General features: G+C 56.4%; 2 protein-coding genes across 2 annotated transcripts; both read left to right on the top strand.

Moving 5' to 3' along the window:
• Positions 1 to 2886: 2886 nt before the first annotated feature.
• On the top strand, positions 2887 to 10462 carry LOC103198110 (keratin, type I cytoskeletal 42). Its single transcript, XM_007942208.1, has 8 exons — positions 2887 to 3351; positions 6330 to 6412; positions 6523 to 6679; positions 7811 to 7972; positions 8583 to 8708; positions 8919 to 9139; positions 10159 to 10208; positions 10365 to 10462. Exons 1-8 carry the CDS (start codon positions 2887 to 2889, stop codon positions 10460 to 10462), a joined length of 1362 nt encoding a protein of 453 aa, XP_007940399.1.
• A 2151-nt stretch (positions 10463 to 12613) lies between these two features.
• Positions 12614 to 18085, top strand: LOC103198031 (keratin, type I cytoskeletal 17). The gene is made up of 8 exons (XM_007942123.2): positions 12614 to 13069; positions 14100 to 14182; positions 14930 to 15086; positions 15758 to 15919; positions 16561 to 16686; positions 16778 to 16998; positions 17098 to 17123; positions 17991 to 18085. Exons 1-8 carry the CDS (start codon positions 12614 to 12616, stop codon positions 18083 to 18085), a joined length of 1326 nt encoding a protein of 441 aa, XP_007940314.1.
• Positions 18086 to 18466: the final 381 nt, after the last annotated feature.

Below are 18466 nucleotides of genomic sequence, written 5' to 3'. Positions count from 1 at the left end.
CAGCAGGGCAGACATGGCATAACCTTCAGCATCATTATGCATCCATTGAATACCAACTGTGTACTGGGCCCCTAGCTCATTCTAATCCTGGACCTTGCGTCACCCTGGCCCTGTTCAAATCCACAGCAGGGGCTATCCCTGCCCCACTGTCAAGCATAGACCCAGTGCCTATGGCTGTAGTCAAACCTGGGGTTGGCATGGAGGGCACTGGGGGATGTTGGGGATTTCCTCAGCCATCTCCCTGGGGCCTCTCTCTCTTGTCCGCCTCTCTCCCATCCGTACTTGACTCCCAGCAGCCCCTGGCACTGGAGTGAAGGAGCCATTTGGATCTCTTTCTCCTTTCCTTTTCCTCCTCAAAGTGGGCCATGCTGCTGACAGCTGCGGGAGCTGTGTATGGGGGGGGAGCTGTGGGCCTGGCGCTGTCCCTCAGGGCTGCCGGGGGCCCCTCCTTGCCAGGGGTGGAGGACAGGCCTGGACAGGAGGAGTCACAGCCCAAAAGACCTCTGTACAGCCCTCTGGCCAGCTTCTGCCAGGCCCTCCTCCCCCAGCAGGAAGAATGGAGCCGTGGGGCCCTGGCTCTGGGCCCTGCTTTGATGCTAGTCCTGCACCTCAGTTTCCTCACAGCAACATCGTGAGGATCTGATGAGGGCTGTTCCTGAAGGCTGTGGAGAAGGAATGGACCTTCTTGCCTTGGCCCAGGCTGAGGGGGAGAGGGAGGACCATGGCCTGTAGCCTGATGCCAGGAGCAGAGGGGCCATGGAGGCCAAATTGTGGAGGTGGGAAGTCAGGCCTTGGTCAGTTTGGAGGGAGGGAGAGAGGAAGGGAGATTGGTAAACAACTCTGTCCCTTCAAACTGGACTTCAAGACCAAGGTCTGGGGGCTTTGGAGGTGGGGCTCCCAGGCAGGGTGAGAGCTGAGGGCTCTAGGACAGGTCCTAAGTAGTGGGTGGGGTGCTCAGGGCCTGCCTACCCTCTCTAGGCCCCTGGCTGTATTCCAGATCCAGTGCTGGAAGGCAGGACAAGCCATTTTGGAACCCAGGCTAAAGCCTGGCTAGGGGGTGCCTGGTTGGTGGTTGTGGGAGGAGACCATCATTCCCCTGTGTGGGGGTCCTGGAGGGTGTGGCATGGGAAAGGGTCTTCACTTCATGTCCTTCCATGGAGGGTGACCACCTGTTGTAAACCCAGGTTCTAGTGTTCGCTCCCATCTGCTGCTTCCAAGAGTCACGACTGCCAGGAAGCCCTTCCTGATGTCTAAGCTCAATGAAATAGCCCTCATTGCCTGACCTTGGTCTCTAACTTTGGCTTTGAGCAGCCCCTGAGCAATCCACAGCCTTCACAAGAGAGGTGGAGGGAGCAGGATAAAGTCAAGGTTCATCCTCTTTGCTCTCATTCTCAGAGAGCTTGTGTTGGTCCCCTTCTTGGCCCTCTCCAAGGTGGAGGACACCTCCCAGTGGCGTGAGATCACCCCATTTCCAAGCAGAAAGTCCTTCCCGCAGTCTGGCCTCATCATAGGAGCCCTGGGCCACATGGAAAACTTGACTCCCTCCTTGTCCCCATGTGGGGCCAACAGCCCAGGCCACCCACATGCCTGGCACAGGTGCAGGCTCGCCCTTTCCTGCCCTGTCCCATGGGCCTAGCTTCCCCTAGGAGCTCCATACACAGACAGGCCTGGTGCAGATGCCAGAGTCCTGGCAGTACCTAAATCATTAGCGCCAGGGAGATTAGGCTGGTAATCTTGTTGGGCGGTGAGCAGTGCCAGCCACCAGGATGTGGGATTGGGCTGCTCCCTCCCAGGGGCGGCCTCAGGGTGTGGCGTGATGCTGTGGGGTCCTGGCTACACAAATTCTGCTTCTCCATGGCCTTCTCTGCACCTTTTCTGGGACCCCGTCTGGAGGGCTTTTCCTCAGGGACTGGGGGAATGAGTTGAGCAGTCTCCCCAACTCGCTTCTTCGTCTTCTCCCGCTACTAGTCTTAGACCCATTCCCACCCTGTGTTCACAGAAATGCCATGTCTTCGATAATATCAGGAGGCCCATTTTTCCAGAGCTTGACTGGATTCCAGATACCCTTTTGGACTCTGGAAGACAAGAGTGATCTCCACTTTACAAGGGGAGGGAACTGAGACACAGGAGCTGACTTGCCCTAAGGCCTTGTATCCAAAGCTCCCTCTGGTCAGGGGCCAGGTGTATTCCCTGCAGATATGGACAACTCCAAGGCCAAGGTTTGTGTCTCCCACTTCAGACTTGGGATAATCCCAAGACAGAGCTATGTCTACCTCCTCAGACTGAAAGTTCCCTCAGGACAGGAACTAAGTCTCACCCCTCAGAGAGAGGGGCTCCCTCAGGTCAGGGGCTGTGTCTCCCTCCTCAGACCAGGGGCTCCATCAGGGCCCCACTGTACCTAGGGTAGGGTGTTGGCCCTGAATCTCTCCACCCTCTCCCTGGGGCCCAGGAGTGCTGGGTGGGGGCCAGACAAGCCTCCAGGCTCCAGGCCTGTGGAGCCTTGTCCCATGCCCCTCCTGACTCCCTGGGCTGGGTTCTCCAGACTCCCCCCAAGAATGAGCTCAGCGGACTAATTGGGGCTGAGGATGGAGGATCACCCTACCCCGGGGCTGCAGCTACCAACACCACCTTTGTTTCTGAGTAGACAATAGGCCCTGAAGTGTCCACTGTGCCCAGGCCAGGCTCGGCATGGGGGGGCCTGGGGGTTCACTCAGCATGTCCAGCCTGAGCCCCAGGCCCTATGTGGCTGGTACATAGACAAATTACATGGTTGGGGTTTTGGCTCTGACTTCAAGGTCCAGGGGCCCAGCCCCTCTGTGGCCTGGCTATAAAGGGCTGCCCGGGGTCTTGGTCTAGACCAGATCCTGCATCTGACCTGTGGACACCATGGCCGCCACCACCACCAGCATCCGCCAGTTCTCCACCTCGGGCTCTATGAAGGGCGTGTGTGTGCCTGGCGGAGGTTTCTCCCGAATGTCTTCGGTCCGTGTTGGGGGTGCCTGCAGGGCCCCTAGCCTCCTGGGAGCCAGCAGCTGTGGCAACATGTCGGTCGCCTCATCCCGCTTCTCAGCAGGCTTGGGTGCCAGCTACAGCAGTGGCTACACCTGCAACCTGGGCGGGGGCTTTGGATCCAGCTTTGGCGTGTCGGACGCCCTGCTCGGGGGCGGTGAGAAGGAGACCATGCAGAACCTCAATGACCGCCTGGCCTCCTACCTGGAGAAGGTGCGGGCCCTGGAGGAGGCCAATGCTGACCTGGAGGTGAAGATCCGAGACTGGTACCAGAAGCAGGGCCCCAGGCCTGCCCAAGACTACAGCCACTACTTCAAGATTATTGAAGACCTGCGGAGCAAGGTGTGAGCTGCCTGCCCTTTGCTCTCTGTCCTCTGACCTTAGACTTGCTTATGACCCACTCCATCCCTACTTTGTACCTATGCAAACATCTCTCCCCAGTGCTAGACCTCCAATGTTAATTAATTCACTGCCGTGCCAATCCCTGGTCCCAGGCCTGGAGGACATCTGTGCAGGGAGGTTGTTTGGAGTTCTCTAGGAGGACAGACCCCTCCCTTTTGAGGGTAGCATATTTGGAGGTAGGAGATGGAGGAGTAGGCAAAGAGGACTTCACCTTGAAGGCCAGCCCTCTGGGTATGGAGAATAGCATGGGCAAAGGCATATAGGTGGGAGAGGTTTGGGAGATTGGAGATGAGGCTGGAACATCTCCTTCCTGTCATTCCACATCCCTGTGGGTCTGCCCTCCTGCCTGCCTGACTTCTTTCACACAGTCCTCCTGGACGAATGGCACTCACTTCTAATTCCCAGGATACAAGGTGAACCCTTTTGCACTTTGAGGTTCAGCTTGTATCCTGTTCATTGTGCTAGTTTCCCCACACCTGGCATGTTCTCATGGCTGCTTTGTTGTGTGTCCCCCTCACTCCTCTATGATGGTCACTCTGAGTTTCCTGAGGGCTGGGGCCTTGTCTCTCCTTGTAGACTGGGGGACCCTGAGGGTAGGAGCTGTGTCTATGCACTTATACTGGAAGATCCCAGGGAAAGGCATTTTGCCAACTTAGTCTGTTAGAGGAGACAATACACACAGACACATAGACACAGCCAGCCAGCCAGCCAGCCAGACACACTCGGTCACTTATGACCTCTAGGAACAGAGCTTGGCTTTCTGTGAATGTAGGCACCTGGGTCTTCTGCATGAACTCAGCCCTAGGGGAAGGTCCCAGAGTACTATAGCCCGCAGAGGTGAGTGAGGAGTTAAAGAGACCAATAAAGTCAGGCTTGGGGGACCTGGGCTGGATGGAAAGCCAGTCCTGGCTGCTGGGCTCTGAGGGGCTCTATCTGCTCCTGCCCAGGACCTCCACCAGGCAGGGAGTTCCTGCACCTTCCCCTGGAAGCCAAGGCACTGGGAGTGCCAGATCAGATAGGGAACTTGGTCGGGGGAACCCAGGGAACCCTGGTGAGTCAGGGCTCCCAAGGTCTGGGGTCAGTTAGTACCTCCCCACCAACCCCCTGTTGCCCCAGGCCTCTGCTCCTCTAAGTCACCCTCACCCACTCCCCTGAGGTTTCACAGCCACCCTCACTGAGCCCTATCAACCTATCAATCCTATGGGGAGGTGGTGGGGGTCTGTGTAGCCTGCAGAGGAATCTAATGAGTTCTAGGATGGTGACAAACTGGCCCTCAGGTCAGTCTGTAAAAGGGGAGCTGGGTCTGATCCAGGGGACTTCATAGACCTTAGCACCCTGAGTGGGGTCTGGGAGGGGCTGCCATGGCCCTGGACCTTTTGGAGGGGCTGAGTGGGGCTGTTTGTACCCACTGGTGCAGCTCCCTTTAGTGTCTCTGACACTTCAGCCCTCAGCCCTAAAAAAATCTCCAATTCTACCCCTCTTATGGCCACCTCCACCCAGCGACCTTTCTGCTCCCTTCTGCCCTCTTCCCTTATCCCACGGCCCTTGACCTTTATTGAGGACAGTGACCTAACCAAACCAAACTCACTGTCATTGAGTTGATTCTGACTCATAGCGAGTCCCATTAGGTTTCCAAGGCCATACATCTTGATGGAAGCAAACTACCTCATCTTTCTTCTTGCAGAGCAGCTGGTGGGGTTGAACCACTGAACTTTTGGTTAGCAGCCAAATGCCTTCACCAATGCACCACCAGAGCTCCTTTCTAACAGTGACAACAGAGTAATACTAACCAACCCTGTGTTCCCTCCGGAGCCTATGTGTTCCAGAGTTCTCATTTAAACCTTCTGGATGACACTGTGAGAAAAGAAAACTTTGTCTTAGGTTTGAAGTGGGGCCAGTCACAACCTCATTAATTGTATAATTAATCACTTAATGAAACCATTGTCACCCAGGGGCTGACTTCCAGGGCTGAGGAGGCTGAAGAGAATGAGGCAGACATGGGCCCTGCCTCCGCCAGAGCTCAGAGGCCAGGGGAGGAAACTATCATAAGAATCATAGAAATAGGTGTAAAGCTGCCTAGGGGAGGAGCACTATGACAGAGAGATGGGCAGGGAGATGCAAGGTGGGGCAGGGAGGAGAGACCTAGACAGGGAATCCAGGAAATCGAGGAGGGCTTCCTGGAGGAGGTGGCAAGTGAGCTGAGAGGTGACTTTAGTTGGGGAAGAGGGAGTGAGGTCTATGGTGGGAGGGAGGGGGGCACATGGGTCTCTCTCCTGGCATCATGGTTCCTTATGGGTGGGTCTCATGGCCCCACCACCCTATGAAACCTCTGAGCACCTTAGCTGCGTCCCTGAAATTTCCAGCAGGGTAATCAGAGGAGGAAGGAGTGCTGGCGGAAAAACGGATAAGTGCTTGACTACCAACTGAAAGGATGGGTGGTTCAAACGCACCCAGTTGTTCCATGAGAGAAAGGCCTGGCAATCTGTTTCCGTAAAGAGTCCAAAAACCAAACTCATTGCTGTTGAGTCATTCCAACTCCGAGTGACCCTATAGGACACAGTAGAACAGTCCCATAGAGTTTCTAAGGCTGTAAATCTTTATGGAAGCAGACTGCCACATCTTTCTTCTGTGGAGCGGCTGGTGATTTTGGACTGCTGACTTTATGGTTAGCAGCCAAGCGCTTTAACAATTGTGCCACTAAGTTTCCTTTTACAGCCTAGAAAACCCTATGGGCAGTTCTATTCTGTTACATGGGGTCACTACAAGTGGGAATTGACTCAATGGCACTTAAAAACAACATCAGAGGAGGCGTCCATAGGTTTGCTCTGGTCCACTCCCCAGAGAGCTGCAAAGGTGTTGGGGGCTGCTCTCTGGGGCCACCAGGGGTATTTGCTCACAGAGCCTGCCGCCTCCCCCAGATTCTGGCAGCTACCATTGACAACGCCAACTTGGTGCTGCAGATCGACAATGCCCGCCTGGCAGCCGATGACTTCCGCACCAAGTGAGTCTGGGCCCCGGGACTGCCCCAGGACTGCCCCATTAAAGACAATGGTGTGTGCATGAGGGGGTGTCCACAGGGCAGTCCATGGCTCACGCCTCTGCCTGTCCCAGGTACGAGACGGAGCTGAACCTGCGCATGAGTGTGGAGGCCGACATCAACGGCCTGCGCAGGGTGCTGGACGAGCTGACCCTGGCCAGAGCCGACCTGGAGATGCAGATCGAGAGCCTGAAGGAGGAGTTGGCCTACCTGAAGAAGAACCACGAGGAGGTGAGGCCAGCCCAGAAGGCAGCGCAAAACCTGTCCGGAGGTGGGGACTCCAGAACCTTCTTAGGCTGGGGCCATGCTCTTGGTCCAGTTTCCATCGCTGGTGGGTTTCTGGCCTGATCCTAGGAGACCCTCAGAGGGCCCAGGATGAGGCCTTTCCAGGGGCCTCTTTCCCCAAGATACTTCCCTTGTTCCTTGAAGGAGGCTCAGTTACTGGCAATTAACTCTTTAATGAGCCAATCAGTCCCAGAACATATAATGCTAATTAGTTTAATTAATTATAGTGATAGTAATAACAACAACAAACATTTGCCCAGTTACAAATGATTCAGAGCAATTATCTCAGCTGATACCGACAACGTCGCTGGGAGGAGGAAGCTCCCCTTTTTCACCAGTGAAGAAACTGAAGCTTGGGAAGACCACATGATGTATCCAAGGCCACATGGGGCCTTCCCCCAGGTCTGACCTATATCCACACTCAGGTCCAATGCCACCTCTCTACCATCTCTCCCACGTCCATTTTTCAGAGAGTTCTGGGTCCCAGAGATCCTAACCAATGGATGGGGACTCAAGGACCAGGTGGGGCCCAGTAAGGCCTATATTCTGTCCTGGTGGCTTCCTTCTCAGCAGACCCCTGGCTGACCTGAGCTAGGGGTGCCTATGCCAAGTAGCAGGACACCCAGAAAGTGTTTCTACTTGGCTTTGAGGCTGGTCCTATGGCTCTAAACTGCACCATTCTTCTGCCCCCAGTCACCAGGCTTTAACCTTCCAAGCACACCTGACTCAGCTGATGCCAACATGGATATCATGCCGTGTGGCAGGCAGTGGGGAACCGGGCAGGTGGTCAGGGTGGTGAAGGAGGTTGTCCTTGTTGTCACCCACCGTCATGGGGAGCTATTATTGTTCTCTTGGGCCCCAACACACATTAAGGATGGGTGAAGTCTGCCTCCAGCTCCCAGTATGTATTAGGGAGATCGACACATCCACCAACATCCACCTTCACCTTCAGGATGAGGAGCTGCTGGCCTCCCCTGTCTGTCTGTTATCATATGTGTCTCCCAAGGGTAGAGAAGGCAGACCCCACCCTCTCCCCCGTACAGCCCTGTGTGAGCTTCCTCTCTCCTCTCTGCCTAGGAAATGAATGCCCTTCGAGGCCAGGTGGGCGGGGATGTCAGTGTGGAGATGGATGCTGCCCCTGGCGTGGACCTGAGTCGCATCCTCAACGAGATGCGTGAACAGTATGAGAAGATGGCGGAGAAGAACCGCAAGGATGCCGAGGACTGGTTCTTTAGCAAGGTGGGTGGCCATGAGCGAGCAGGTGTGCACACATGTAGGGACGTGTGCTGGGTGCAGGCTGGAGCCTGTGTCCCAGCTGGAAGGACCTTTGGAAACCAGTTGGACCAAGCAAAATAGGAGGTTTAGGGAGGCCTTAAGCTCCACAACCCTTCACTGTGGCCTGGGGATAGACCCAGGTCTCCAAACCCCAGTGGTCTGGGGCTTCTCCCACAGCAAGTGTTTGTAGTTATGTGTGTGTTTGCATGTATAACTCATTCCGTTAGTACTTACAAACTAAGCATCTACCACGTCCCAGGGACAGCCACAGACACAAAAAGAAATAAAACCCAGTCTCTATCTTGAGGTGCTTTTAGCTCAGCAGGAATAAGGGATGCAAGTCACCGCAGAGCGGGGTGAATTCCCCTCAGCCCAGTGAGGGTCCAGTATGTCCTTGTGTGTGTGTGTGTGTGTGTGTGTGTGTGTGTGTGTGTGTGTATGTCTCTGGGGACCCGCAGAGGCCAGAGAAGGCTGGAGGCAGCCTTTCTGGGAGGTAAGGGCTCCCAGATGGCCCCTATCTTCCACACCCCCTCCACAAGCCTCCTCAAGCCCCTGTGTCTGCCCTGCCTTCTAGACGGAGGAGCTGAACCGGGAGGTGGCCACCAACACGGAGGCCCTGCAGAGCAGCAGGACAGAGATCACTGAGCTCCGCCGTACGGTGCAGAACCTGGAGATCGAGCTGCAGTCCCAGCTCAGCATGGTAGGGCCTCCGCCCCCTCCCTGCCTGGCACCCGGCACCCCAGGCCAGCCCAGCCAAGTAGACCCCCACTCAGAGAGACAGAGACCTCCCTGCCCAGCCCGTCCCTTCCCTCAGTGACACAGGCCCCTCGGGCCCAGTTACTGCCCTTTGGTGCTCCGCTGTGGGCAAGGGTCCCAGGAGGGGGTCTCACGGCCACCTACTGACCTGCAGAAAGCGTCTCTGGAGGGCAGCCTGGCGGAGACCGAGGCACGCTACGGGGCCCAGCTGGCTCAGCTGCAGGGGCTCATCAGCAGCATCGAGCAGCAGCTGTGTGAGCTGCGCTGTGACATGGAGCGCCAGAACCACGAGTACCAGGTGCTGCTGGACGTGAAGACGCGGCTGGAGCAGGAGATCGCCACCTACCGCCGCCTGCTGGAGGGCGAGGACTCCCAGTGAGTGGGGGCCCTGCGCGAAAGGGGCTGGGGGACTCTGGAGCAGAGAGAACAGCACCAGCCAAGGCTCAGAAGTGTGAATGAATGTACTTAGGGGGGTGGCTGGGAAACGTGACACAACTGTGGGGGTTTTGCAGGAGGTGAAACTAAGAATAGCTGCTGGGCGGTGATGCCAGGAGCCTGGAATGCCACGGTAAAGCGTCTGGGCTGGATCGTGCAGGCAATAGGGAGCCACGGAAGGCTTCTGAGTGGAGGAGGATGTTTTAGAAAGCTCACTCTGGCTGTGGAGGGGTCAGGGTGGGGTCAGGGAGGCCTATCAGGAGGCTGGAAAGTTGGTGGTGCCCACGGAAGATATCTGATAGCAAGAAACTGGGGGATCGGATGCCTGGACGTGGGGGTGGGGGCAAGTGTGACTCCTGGTCAGGACTCAATAAATGCTAAGTGAAGTCAGGAAGGAGAGGCTAAGAAGGACTCAGGTTTCTGGTTTGGGTGGCTGGGTGGTTGGTGACATCATTAACCAGCACATGATAAGGAGCAGGGTGAGTGGACATCTGGGGGTTGGGAAGTTTGATCAGGGCCCTGGTGGGAAGGGCTGACAATGTCCTGGGTCACTATGCTTAGTCACACACTCCAGCTGCATGCTCCTTAACAAGGGACAAGTCTGTCTATAGTCTTAACCACAGTCTTTCTTGCTTTAATTGAGTTTATTTGTTGGGGCCTTTAGGATATGAAAAACTACTTGCTCAGCTTCTTGTAAATCCCTGGTTAACAACCATTAGGTGCAGCCGGGCTTTCCCTTGGCCTGTCCCCGCTCCCCTACTCCTGCCCCGTGCCCTCTGATCCTCTGGGGGGTTGCCCTTCTTTTCCCCTGTACCCCCAGCTTTGATTTCTTTCCCATTTGCTGGAACCTTTCTCCCCTCCCACCCTGGGCCTCCCAGCTGCTCCTTCTCCCTAGAGTGCTCCCAGAGGCTGGGCTCCTAGCTGGCATTCTTGGGCTGACAAGTCCCCTCTCCCTGCAGCTTGGCGACCCAGTACTCCTCATCCCTGGCCTCGCAGGCCACCCGGGAAGGTAAGAGGCCGCTGTTTCCTGTCCATATCCAGAAGGAGAGGCAGAAGCTGAGGACTCCCCTGTGGGGGGGACCTGGGGAGGTGAAGGTGGGGTGGCAGGATGGGAGTAGGGGCTCTGGCCTGAGGCTTCCTGTGCGCCCTCCTTGACTGCCTGCAGCCACGGTGACCAGCCGCCAGGTGCGCACCATCATGGAGGAGGTCCAGGACGGCAAGGTGGTCTCCTCCCGTGAGCAGGTGCATCGCTCCACTCACTGAGGAGGCTTTTGGAGAGTGATGGCCTAGCCTGAGGGTCCAGGAGCAGCTCTGGCCTCCAGCTCCCCATGTGCTACTGCCCTGAGTGCCAGCCTGGGCCCCTGCCCCTGAGAGATTGCTTTTCTGTATCTGTTTTCTGCAGCCCCTCACTGAGGGGACCCCCAGCTTTCCCAGTGACAGCTATTAAAGCTTTGCTGATGTTCCATGCCTTGTGTGGTCTACTCATTGGCTTGGGGCAGTGTGGGCTGAGGGAGGGGGATTGGGGAGGAGGAGAGTTTGCTGAGCATTTGGGTATCACCTTGTTCCCTGCCAACCTGCTTTGCCCACCCCATCCATCCTGGGGCTAGTGGGAGGGCAAGAGGGAAGGAGGCAGAAGGAGGTGGAAGGATTGAAGGTGGAGGGACGAGACAGCCAGTCTGACTGGGAAAGTTTCTGAGAGTTGGCCCCTGGCTCCCTGTTGCCTGAGGCTGGTCCCTGGGAAGGCCCCATAGCCTCTTGGGGACCACGCCTGCTACACAGAGGGCTGCCAGCCTCAGCCCTGGCCTGGATGGGGTTCGAGAGCAGAGGGAGAAAGGCTGGGCTGTGGGCTTTCTGAGGGAGTGGTCAAGGGCATTGATGAATGAGAGGGGGTGGCGCAGAGCAGCCTCCAGGGAAGCCAGACCGGCTCTGCCTGGCCCGGGGTGTGTGTGTGGGGTGGGGTGGCCACCTGTGCGTGTGAGTGTGGGGGGCATCCTGTTTGCTTTGGTGGCTTGGCAGCTGCCGGGCTATTGGAGAATCTCTCTTGTGTGCTAGTGGGGCTGTCTGGGCCTGTCTGGGAGGTGGAAGCCATTGGCAGCCTGAGACAGGACCACATTCCGCCCACAGACCTGTTGAGACCCTGGGTCCCAGGGCCTGGCTTGAGGTGGTGGGCAGGGCAGGGTGGGGCCGTGGGATGGGGTAGGGCCCACCCTGAGGAGCCACATCGGGGTGCTGATGGGGTCTCTGAGGGGAGGCTGGGGATGGGAGAGAAAGCTAAAATTCTGGGATTTCAGCTCAGAGCCTTTTCTTGGATAAGACCCTTTAGACTTCCAGCTGAAACGACCCTGACCTCACCCTGAGGCTTCTTACACTGAGGGGTCAGGAGGATGGAAGAGGGCCCCTTACAGTTCACAGCTCTTACAGTTTCCCCTTCTCCACAATAGCCCCCCCCAACCGCTCAGTTGCCCATCCTATAGCTAAGCACCTCCTTACCCCCCTCAGCCCAGGAACACCCACCTTATAAAGGAAGTCTAAAATGAGAGACTAGGCTTTCAGGGGTCCTAAGGACAGGGACAGGATAGAACATTGACCAGAGGGAACCTTAGCCCCTGGAGAGGGTCCCTGGGTGTCAAGGTTCTGCACTGGGACTACTAGAGTGGCCTGGGTCCTTGAGGGTGGGCTGTGGCACGGTAGGATGAAGGCTGTAGCCCTGCCAGCTAGTTCCAGAACTAGGTGGGTAGCGAGTGCATTGCATCCCCACGCTAGCCTCCATGTCCTTACCTGTCAAATGGGCTAGCAGTGATCTGAGGCCTGATGGGGTTAATGTGTGGTGCGGTGGGCCTGATGGGGTCAGGCCCAGTTTCTCCAGGGTGGGCTGGGGCCTAGGTCCTCTCTGCCCAGCACTCTGCCAGGGCCAGGACCATGTGTGGCGTGGTGTACGGTGAAGAAGAGCAACCTTAGGCTGGGGGCTGCCTGACCAGTTTCCCCACCAGAAACTGGCAGGTCTGGCTGAGGTGCACTGCCTGGGAGGGCCCAATGACAGTGACGTCCTACCGTCTCCTCTTCTCCGTATTAGGTCATGGGAAAGCGTAGCCCGGGGGCCTACCTGAATCACAGTGACATCCTAAGTGGCCTGAGATCAGAGACACGTACATGCAGATGCCCTCCTCGGGGTTTCTGGAGAAATGAGGCAAAGCCCTGGTGGGGGGAGCACAGCCGCCTGGGAGCTGGCAGGTGGCCAGCGGTGATGAAAGCCAAGGGGAATGGAAACAGAGGATCTGGCCTGTTGTAATTGTTACGCCCACTTATCGTCTATAAAGGCAGCAGGCGAGCCCCGGCAGCAGCACACACCTTGGGGCCTTTCTCTTCCTATCGAGACAGCCACCTTCTTGCTCAGTGCCTATCACCACCGCAGCCATGACCACCACCATCCGGCAGTTCACCTCCTCCAGCTCCATCAAGGGCTCCTCGGGCCTGGGAGGCGGCTCCCGCACCTCCTGCCGGCTGTCTGGCAGCCTGGGTGGAGGCTCATGCCGGTTGGGGTCTGCCAGTGGCCTGGGCAGCGCCCTCGGAGGCAGTAGCAGCTTTTCCGGCTGCTACAGCTTCGGCGCTGGCAGTGGCTATGGTGGTGGCTATGGTGGTGGCTATGGCAGCAGCTTTGGGGGCGTTGACGGGCTGTTGGCAGGAGGAGAGAAGGCCACCATGCAGAACCTCAATGACCGCCTGGCCTCCTACCTGGACAAGGTGCGTGCCCTGGAGGAGGCCAACACCGAGCTGGAGGTGAAGATCCGTGACTGGTACCAGAAGCGGGCCCCGGGACCTGCCCGTGACTACAGCCCCTACTACCAGACCATCGAAGACCTGAGGAACAAGGTGGGGCCTACTAGTGGGAGAGGGCCCATGAGGACATGACTTCTCCCTCATCTCCAGTCTGGGGGCTCCCCTGAGCTGAAGGCCATTTGGTTTGGGCTTGGCCTCTGGGGGCCCACCTTGGGGCCTTATGTGGGCCCATGACCTGCTCTTTGAGGGGCAGTGGCTGAGTCAAGGGTGAGCAGGCCTCTGGAGCCCCTTTGAGCCTCAGTTTCTCCATTTCAGCCACCTCGTGTGGTTGTGGCTAAGATGGGAGGATGCATATGGAGGGCTGGGCCTGGGGGTGGCTGGGTACCTGGAACTTCTGCCCTTTGGAGCACTGGTCAGCAGGAGAGGGACTTGGGGCATTGGGGAGGCAGAGGGACTCAGTGAGCTCCTGACAGCATCTGCTGGGAGGAGGTGACAGGTGAGAGATGGGACCTCAGGGCAGAGAAGGCCTCTTGACCTTATTTGGGGATTTTTCAGGCTTCCCCATTCCTCTTGCTGACCTTCAAAATTGGGGCTCACTCCAGGGTGGGTTTACCTGCTGGAGCCTGGCTTGGGCTTAGCTGGGTTCCTGTCTCCTAATTTGGAGCCATTGCTTAGTGAGCCTCCTTTAGTTTCCCTTTTGGGGAGCTTCTCAGGGGCACCATCCCCCCCTCCCCTCACCCTGACTAAAATGAGGGGATTCCCACATCTGGAATTCTGGAACTGCTTCTTACTCCAGAGTGTTCGGGAATTTTCCTCTGGCTTTCCTGGCACTTCCAGCCCCATCCACCTCTCCTTTGAGTCAGAGCCTGGCATGGGGGTCTTTGTGGGGGAGGCAAGTCCTGGGGGGGCGAGGGGTGGCAAGCAAGTTTGAGCTCATCACAGTCCTGCTCAATCCGCCTCTGCCAACAATTACAGCTCAGGTGAAGGGTAAAGGAGGGTGGGAAGGGGAGGGCTGTAGGATGAGGCAGTCACATCCTGGCCCCTAGGCATGGAAACCCACCTCCTGACCCTGGTTTGGCTGAGCTTCCCAACCCCATGACCTGATTGCTCTCCCACCTCGCAGATCCTCACAGCCACTGTGGACAATGCCAACATCGTGCTGCAGATTGACAATGCCCGTTTGGCCGCGGATGACTTCCGCACCAAGTGAGTTCTGGTGCCAGCCTTGGGTAACCCGGAAGGCTGGGGAGGAACTTGGGGCATTTTCCCCCACCCTGGACTCCTCTGCTGCCTTTTCCTTTGGAGTGTGTGGCAAGTTCAGGAGCTGGGGCTGGGAAGTTCTGGGAGCTGCTAAGAGCTGACCCTTGGTCAAGGAAGAGGTGATCTCATCAACCTTGAAGTCTTTGGGCTTAGTCAGGTGATGCAAGAGAGGAAGGGAAGCGGAGATGAGAGAGTAAGGATGATGTGTTTCCATTCCTCCTCTTCCCATCCCTGCATGGTCTTAGACTGGGGGTGGATTACACAATAAGCAAGGTTAGCTTGTGCTTACTTGCTAATCTGTAGTGAACATTTTCACATGTGATGTGATGAAACCCATGTAAACAGTTCACTACAGATTAGTAAGTAAGTACAAGTAAGCCTGTGCTTACTTTTCTTACTGGGTACTCGGTCCCTGTCAGGGACTATAAATTTGAGAAGAGGCTTTGATTCTATAGGAAGTGCAATGGATTTGGGAGAGACACAGATGCCAGCCATAACTAGAAATGAAATCTTGGATGTGGTGAAAAAATGTGAAAATTTTCACTACAGATTAGTAAGGAAGCCCAAGGAGCCCATCCTTACTTTGCTTATTGGGTAATCCAATACTGCCTTAGACACCTCTGTTGAGGCAAAGGCAGGATGAGAAGCCAGGACCTGCTAGAAGCCTGGACTGATGTCTTGGTTCTGTTGCAGGTTTGAGACAGAGCAGGCCCTGCGCGTGAGCGTGGAGGCCGACATCAACGGCCTGCGCAGGGTGCTGGACGAGCTGACCCTGGCCAGAGCCGACCTGGAGATGCAGATCGAGAACCTCAAAGAGGAGCTGGCCTACCTGAAGAAGAACCATGAGGAGGTGAGAGTGGGGAGGCGGGTCAAAGAGGCTGCAGACAGATGGTGATGATCTGGGGCTGGGCCAAGGCTGAGGTCGTGAGAAGAGTGCATGTGCACAGGGCTGGTCATCTTCCAGGGCTGCCCTGTCTGTGGGGCCCTGGCCCCTGGGTGTTGGGGCAGGACCAGGGCCAGAAGCCAGCATTCAGGGCAGCTTCCTCCACACCACTTCTCAGCATCTGGAGAACATTCTAGGGGTCAGCAGAAACCTCCCCTGGCCATCCTGGCCTCCCTAACAAGGATGGGGTATTAAGTCAGCAGGTTCTTTCTTGCTCTAGTTCAAATCCTAGAATCTGAGCCCCACTTAAAAGTTTGGGAATTAGATAGCAAATCCTGGTGGCACAGATCTAAGAATTACACTTCATCCTTTCAGGGCCCTCAGTCTAATGGGGCAGACATAATTCTTGTCTGCACTGAACCCCCAGTCTGATGGTGGAGGCAGTGTCCATACAGACAAACAAAAAATCATTAGGAGGGTTGGGGGTAGAAGGTGTCCAGAGTATACCTGGAGAATTAGAATTGGTTCCACAGCCTAGTTTCCACCAGAAAATTCCAGAATCCTTGCCTGGGAAGGGTTGGAAGGAAGGAATCAGGACAGGCCCAGATGCCCATACCTGCAATCCCTTTCTTCCACAGGAGATGAACTCCTTGAGAGGCCAGGTGGGCGGTGAGATCAATGTGGAGATGGATGCTGCTCCTGGCGTGGACCTGAGCCGCATCCTTTCTGAGATGCGTGACCAGTACGAGAAGATGGCAGAGAAGAACCGCAAGGATGCTGAGGACTGGTTCTTCAGCAAGGTGGGTGCTGCTGTGGTCAGAAGCCTCTCCCAGGGGCTGGGGGTGCAGGAGCTTGACCTCCAACGTAAGCCTACTGCTTTGGCATCTTAAGGGTGTCCAGTCCTCAGAGAACTGCAGGGCTCCTAGGGCATCAGGGTCGCCCATTGCATCAACAGGCCTGGAGGTCTGGAGCATGGGTGAGGAGGTGGGGAGCCTACCCTCTGAAATGAAGGCAGAGAGCTGCCAGGGGCAGCTGGGGAAGGGCTTTGCCTTCTCCCTTGAGGAATCAGGAACTAGCACTAAGGACCAGGTTACAAGTGGTGGCTGGTTCTCAAGTTCCCTATTCCTGTTCCTGTTCTTTGCACTTGTAGGGATTAATGATAAAAACATTCTGAAGGGATTGTTCCTGGACTTTGGGAAATGGGAAGCTGGCGAAAAGGCCCTTTTCTCCACAGCCAGGTTTGGGAGGAAGATCAAGAGGCCCAAGGGATGGTTAGAAGTAAGGGAGATAGCCATGGCAGGAGTATCACTCGGGAACAGCCGCAAGTGCCTGTTTGGGTCTAGATGGCGGCCTGGGCTGAGTATATGGAGGCCATGGGGGGTCTTCTGACTTGGGGAAGGGATCCCATCTCATGCTGCCTGTCCTTGTGCCCTGTCTGCAGACAGAGGAGCTGAACCGCGAGGTGGCCACCAACAGTGAGCTGGTGCAGAGTGGCAAGAGTGAAATCTCCGAGCTCCGGCGCACAATGCAGGCCTTGGAGATTGAGCTGCAGTCTCAGCTCAGCATGGTGAGAGGGTTACTGAGCGTGGGAGGGGCCTGGACCTAGGAGGGGGCCCTGACCACCCTCACTGAACCCTGGTCTTCTCACCGTCCCACAGAAAGCATCCCTGGAGGGCAGCCTGGCAGAGACAGAGAACCGCTACTGCGTGCAGCTGTCTCAGATCCAGGGCCTGATTGGTAGCGTGGAGGAGCAGCTGGCCCAGCTGCGCTGTGAGATGGAGCAGCAGAATCAGGAATACAAGATCCTGCTGGACGTGAAGACCCGGCTGGAGCAGGAGATCGCCACTTACCGCCGCCTGCTGGAGGGCGAGGATGCCCAGTGAGTGGGGGTCCAGGCCAGGGCTAGGGCCCTCTGGGTTGGGTGTGTGTGAGGGTCTTAGACCCACATCTAATCTCCTCTCTCTCTCTTTTTTCACAGCCTGACTCAGTACAAGCCCAGAGAACGTAAGGATCGTGGGGGCAAAGGGCTGGGGGTGTGCAGGGTGGGCAACCTATCTGCACATTCACAATACTGGGGTGGATCCTTGCCTGGGGTGACCCAGGATCTCCAGAAAATGATGGCTGATTCATCATGGGGACAGAATCCTATTGGGGCTCAGGGTTGATGCTCAGGGGAAGGATCAGATGAGGCAGACACTGGTCAGATGGGAGGGGGACAGAGGAATGGTCTTTGTCCTGTAGATTCTAGTCTGATGGGAGAGACATCATCTTGGCTCTAGAGACTTTCATCTGATGGGGAATAGGAACATGAATTTATAAACTTTTCTCTTGAGATCTGGACAGATAGGGCAAAACCTATCCTGTCCCTGGGGACAGTAGTCTGATGGGAGATAGGTACATGGTCCTTGTCTTGCAGATCCCATTCTGATGGGGAGAGATATGATTCAAGTCCTGGGGTATCTCGTCTAATGGGAATGACCTTGTTCTCATTTTTGAGATCGCAGTCTGATGTGGGAGACAGGAGCATAGTCCATGCCTTGGTGACTGCAGGGAAATGGAGGCAGACCTCAGTTTGTGTAGTTCCCAGTCTACATGGTCCCTCTCTTGCAGGAGAACACAGTGGGTCAGAATCAAAGAACCTCCCTGGGGAGGCAGGACTCACACAGGGACCCTAACAGAGGATGGAGGAAGGGAGGTGGTGGCAAGGGCAAGATGGACATGTGTGTTCGTGTGATGTTGGCCAGCAGAGGCATTCATACCAAGCCTCTGGGAGGGCACTAGGGGAAAAAGGCAGCTCCACTCAGGGGGTCTGGAGGCTGAGCAAGCATCCTGGCACTGCCCCCCATCCCAGAATGACTGTTTCTCCCATAGCTGTGACCACCCGCCAGGTGCGCACCATCGTGGAGGAGGTCCAGGATGGCAAGGTCATTTCCTCCCACGAGCAGATCCACCACAGCACCCGCTGAGAATGTGGCTTCCTTGGCCAGCCCACTGGGTGGTGGAGAGGTGGCCACCCCATCTGTCCTGCAGCCTCTGGCCTCCCTGGCCTCAGCCCCCCTGCTTCAATACCTTTCCCACACTCCCCTGCCTGATTCCAATAAAGCTTGTTGACTCTCATATGAAATGCATTCTTGTCATGGTCACTGAGTGGGTCCTAGTGAGAAATGAGTGGTCTGGGAGGGAATGGGGGATGGAGCTGTTGACTCGGATGTCAAGGGTTATCTTAGACCAAGGTGAAGAGTAAGTCTGGGGAGGAGTGGGGGTGGGTGCTTGACATCTCCCAAGGGCTGGTGATCTGTGGGAGGAAAGTCCAGACAGTGTGAGACTCAGGGGGATCTGGGGTATCA

The sequence above is a fragment of the Orycteropus afer genome, unplaced genomic scaffold, assembly GCF_000298275.1.
Source record: "Orycteropus afer afer isolate SDZICR_OR568_19922 unplaced genomic scaffold, OryAfe1.0 scaffold00085, whole genome shotgun sequence".
NCBI classification, from domain to species: Eukaryota; Metazoa; Chordata; class Mammalia; order Tubulidentata; family Orycteropodidae; genus Orycteropus; species Orycteropus afer.
Note: the sequence above shows the minus strand (reverse complement) of the source record. Positions and strands in the feature narration are given on the sequence as shown.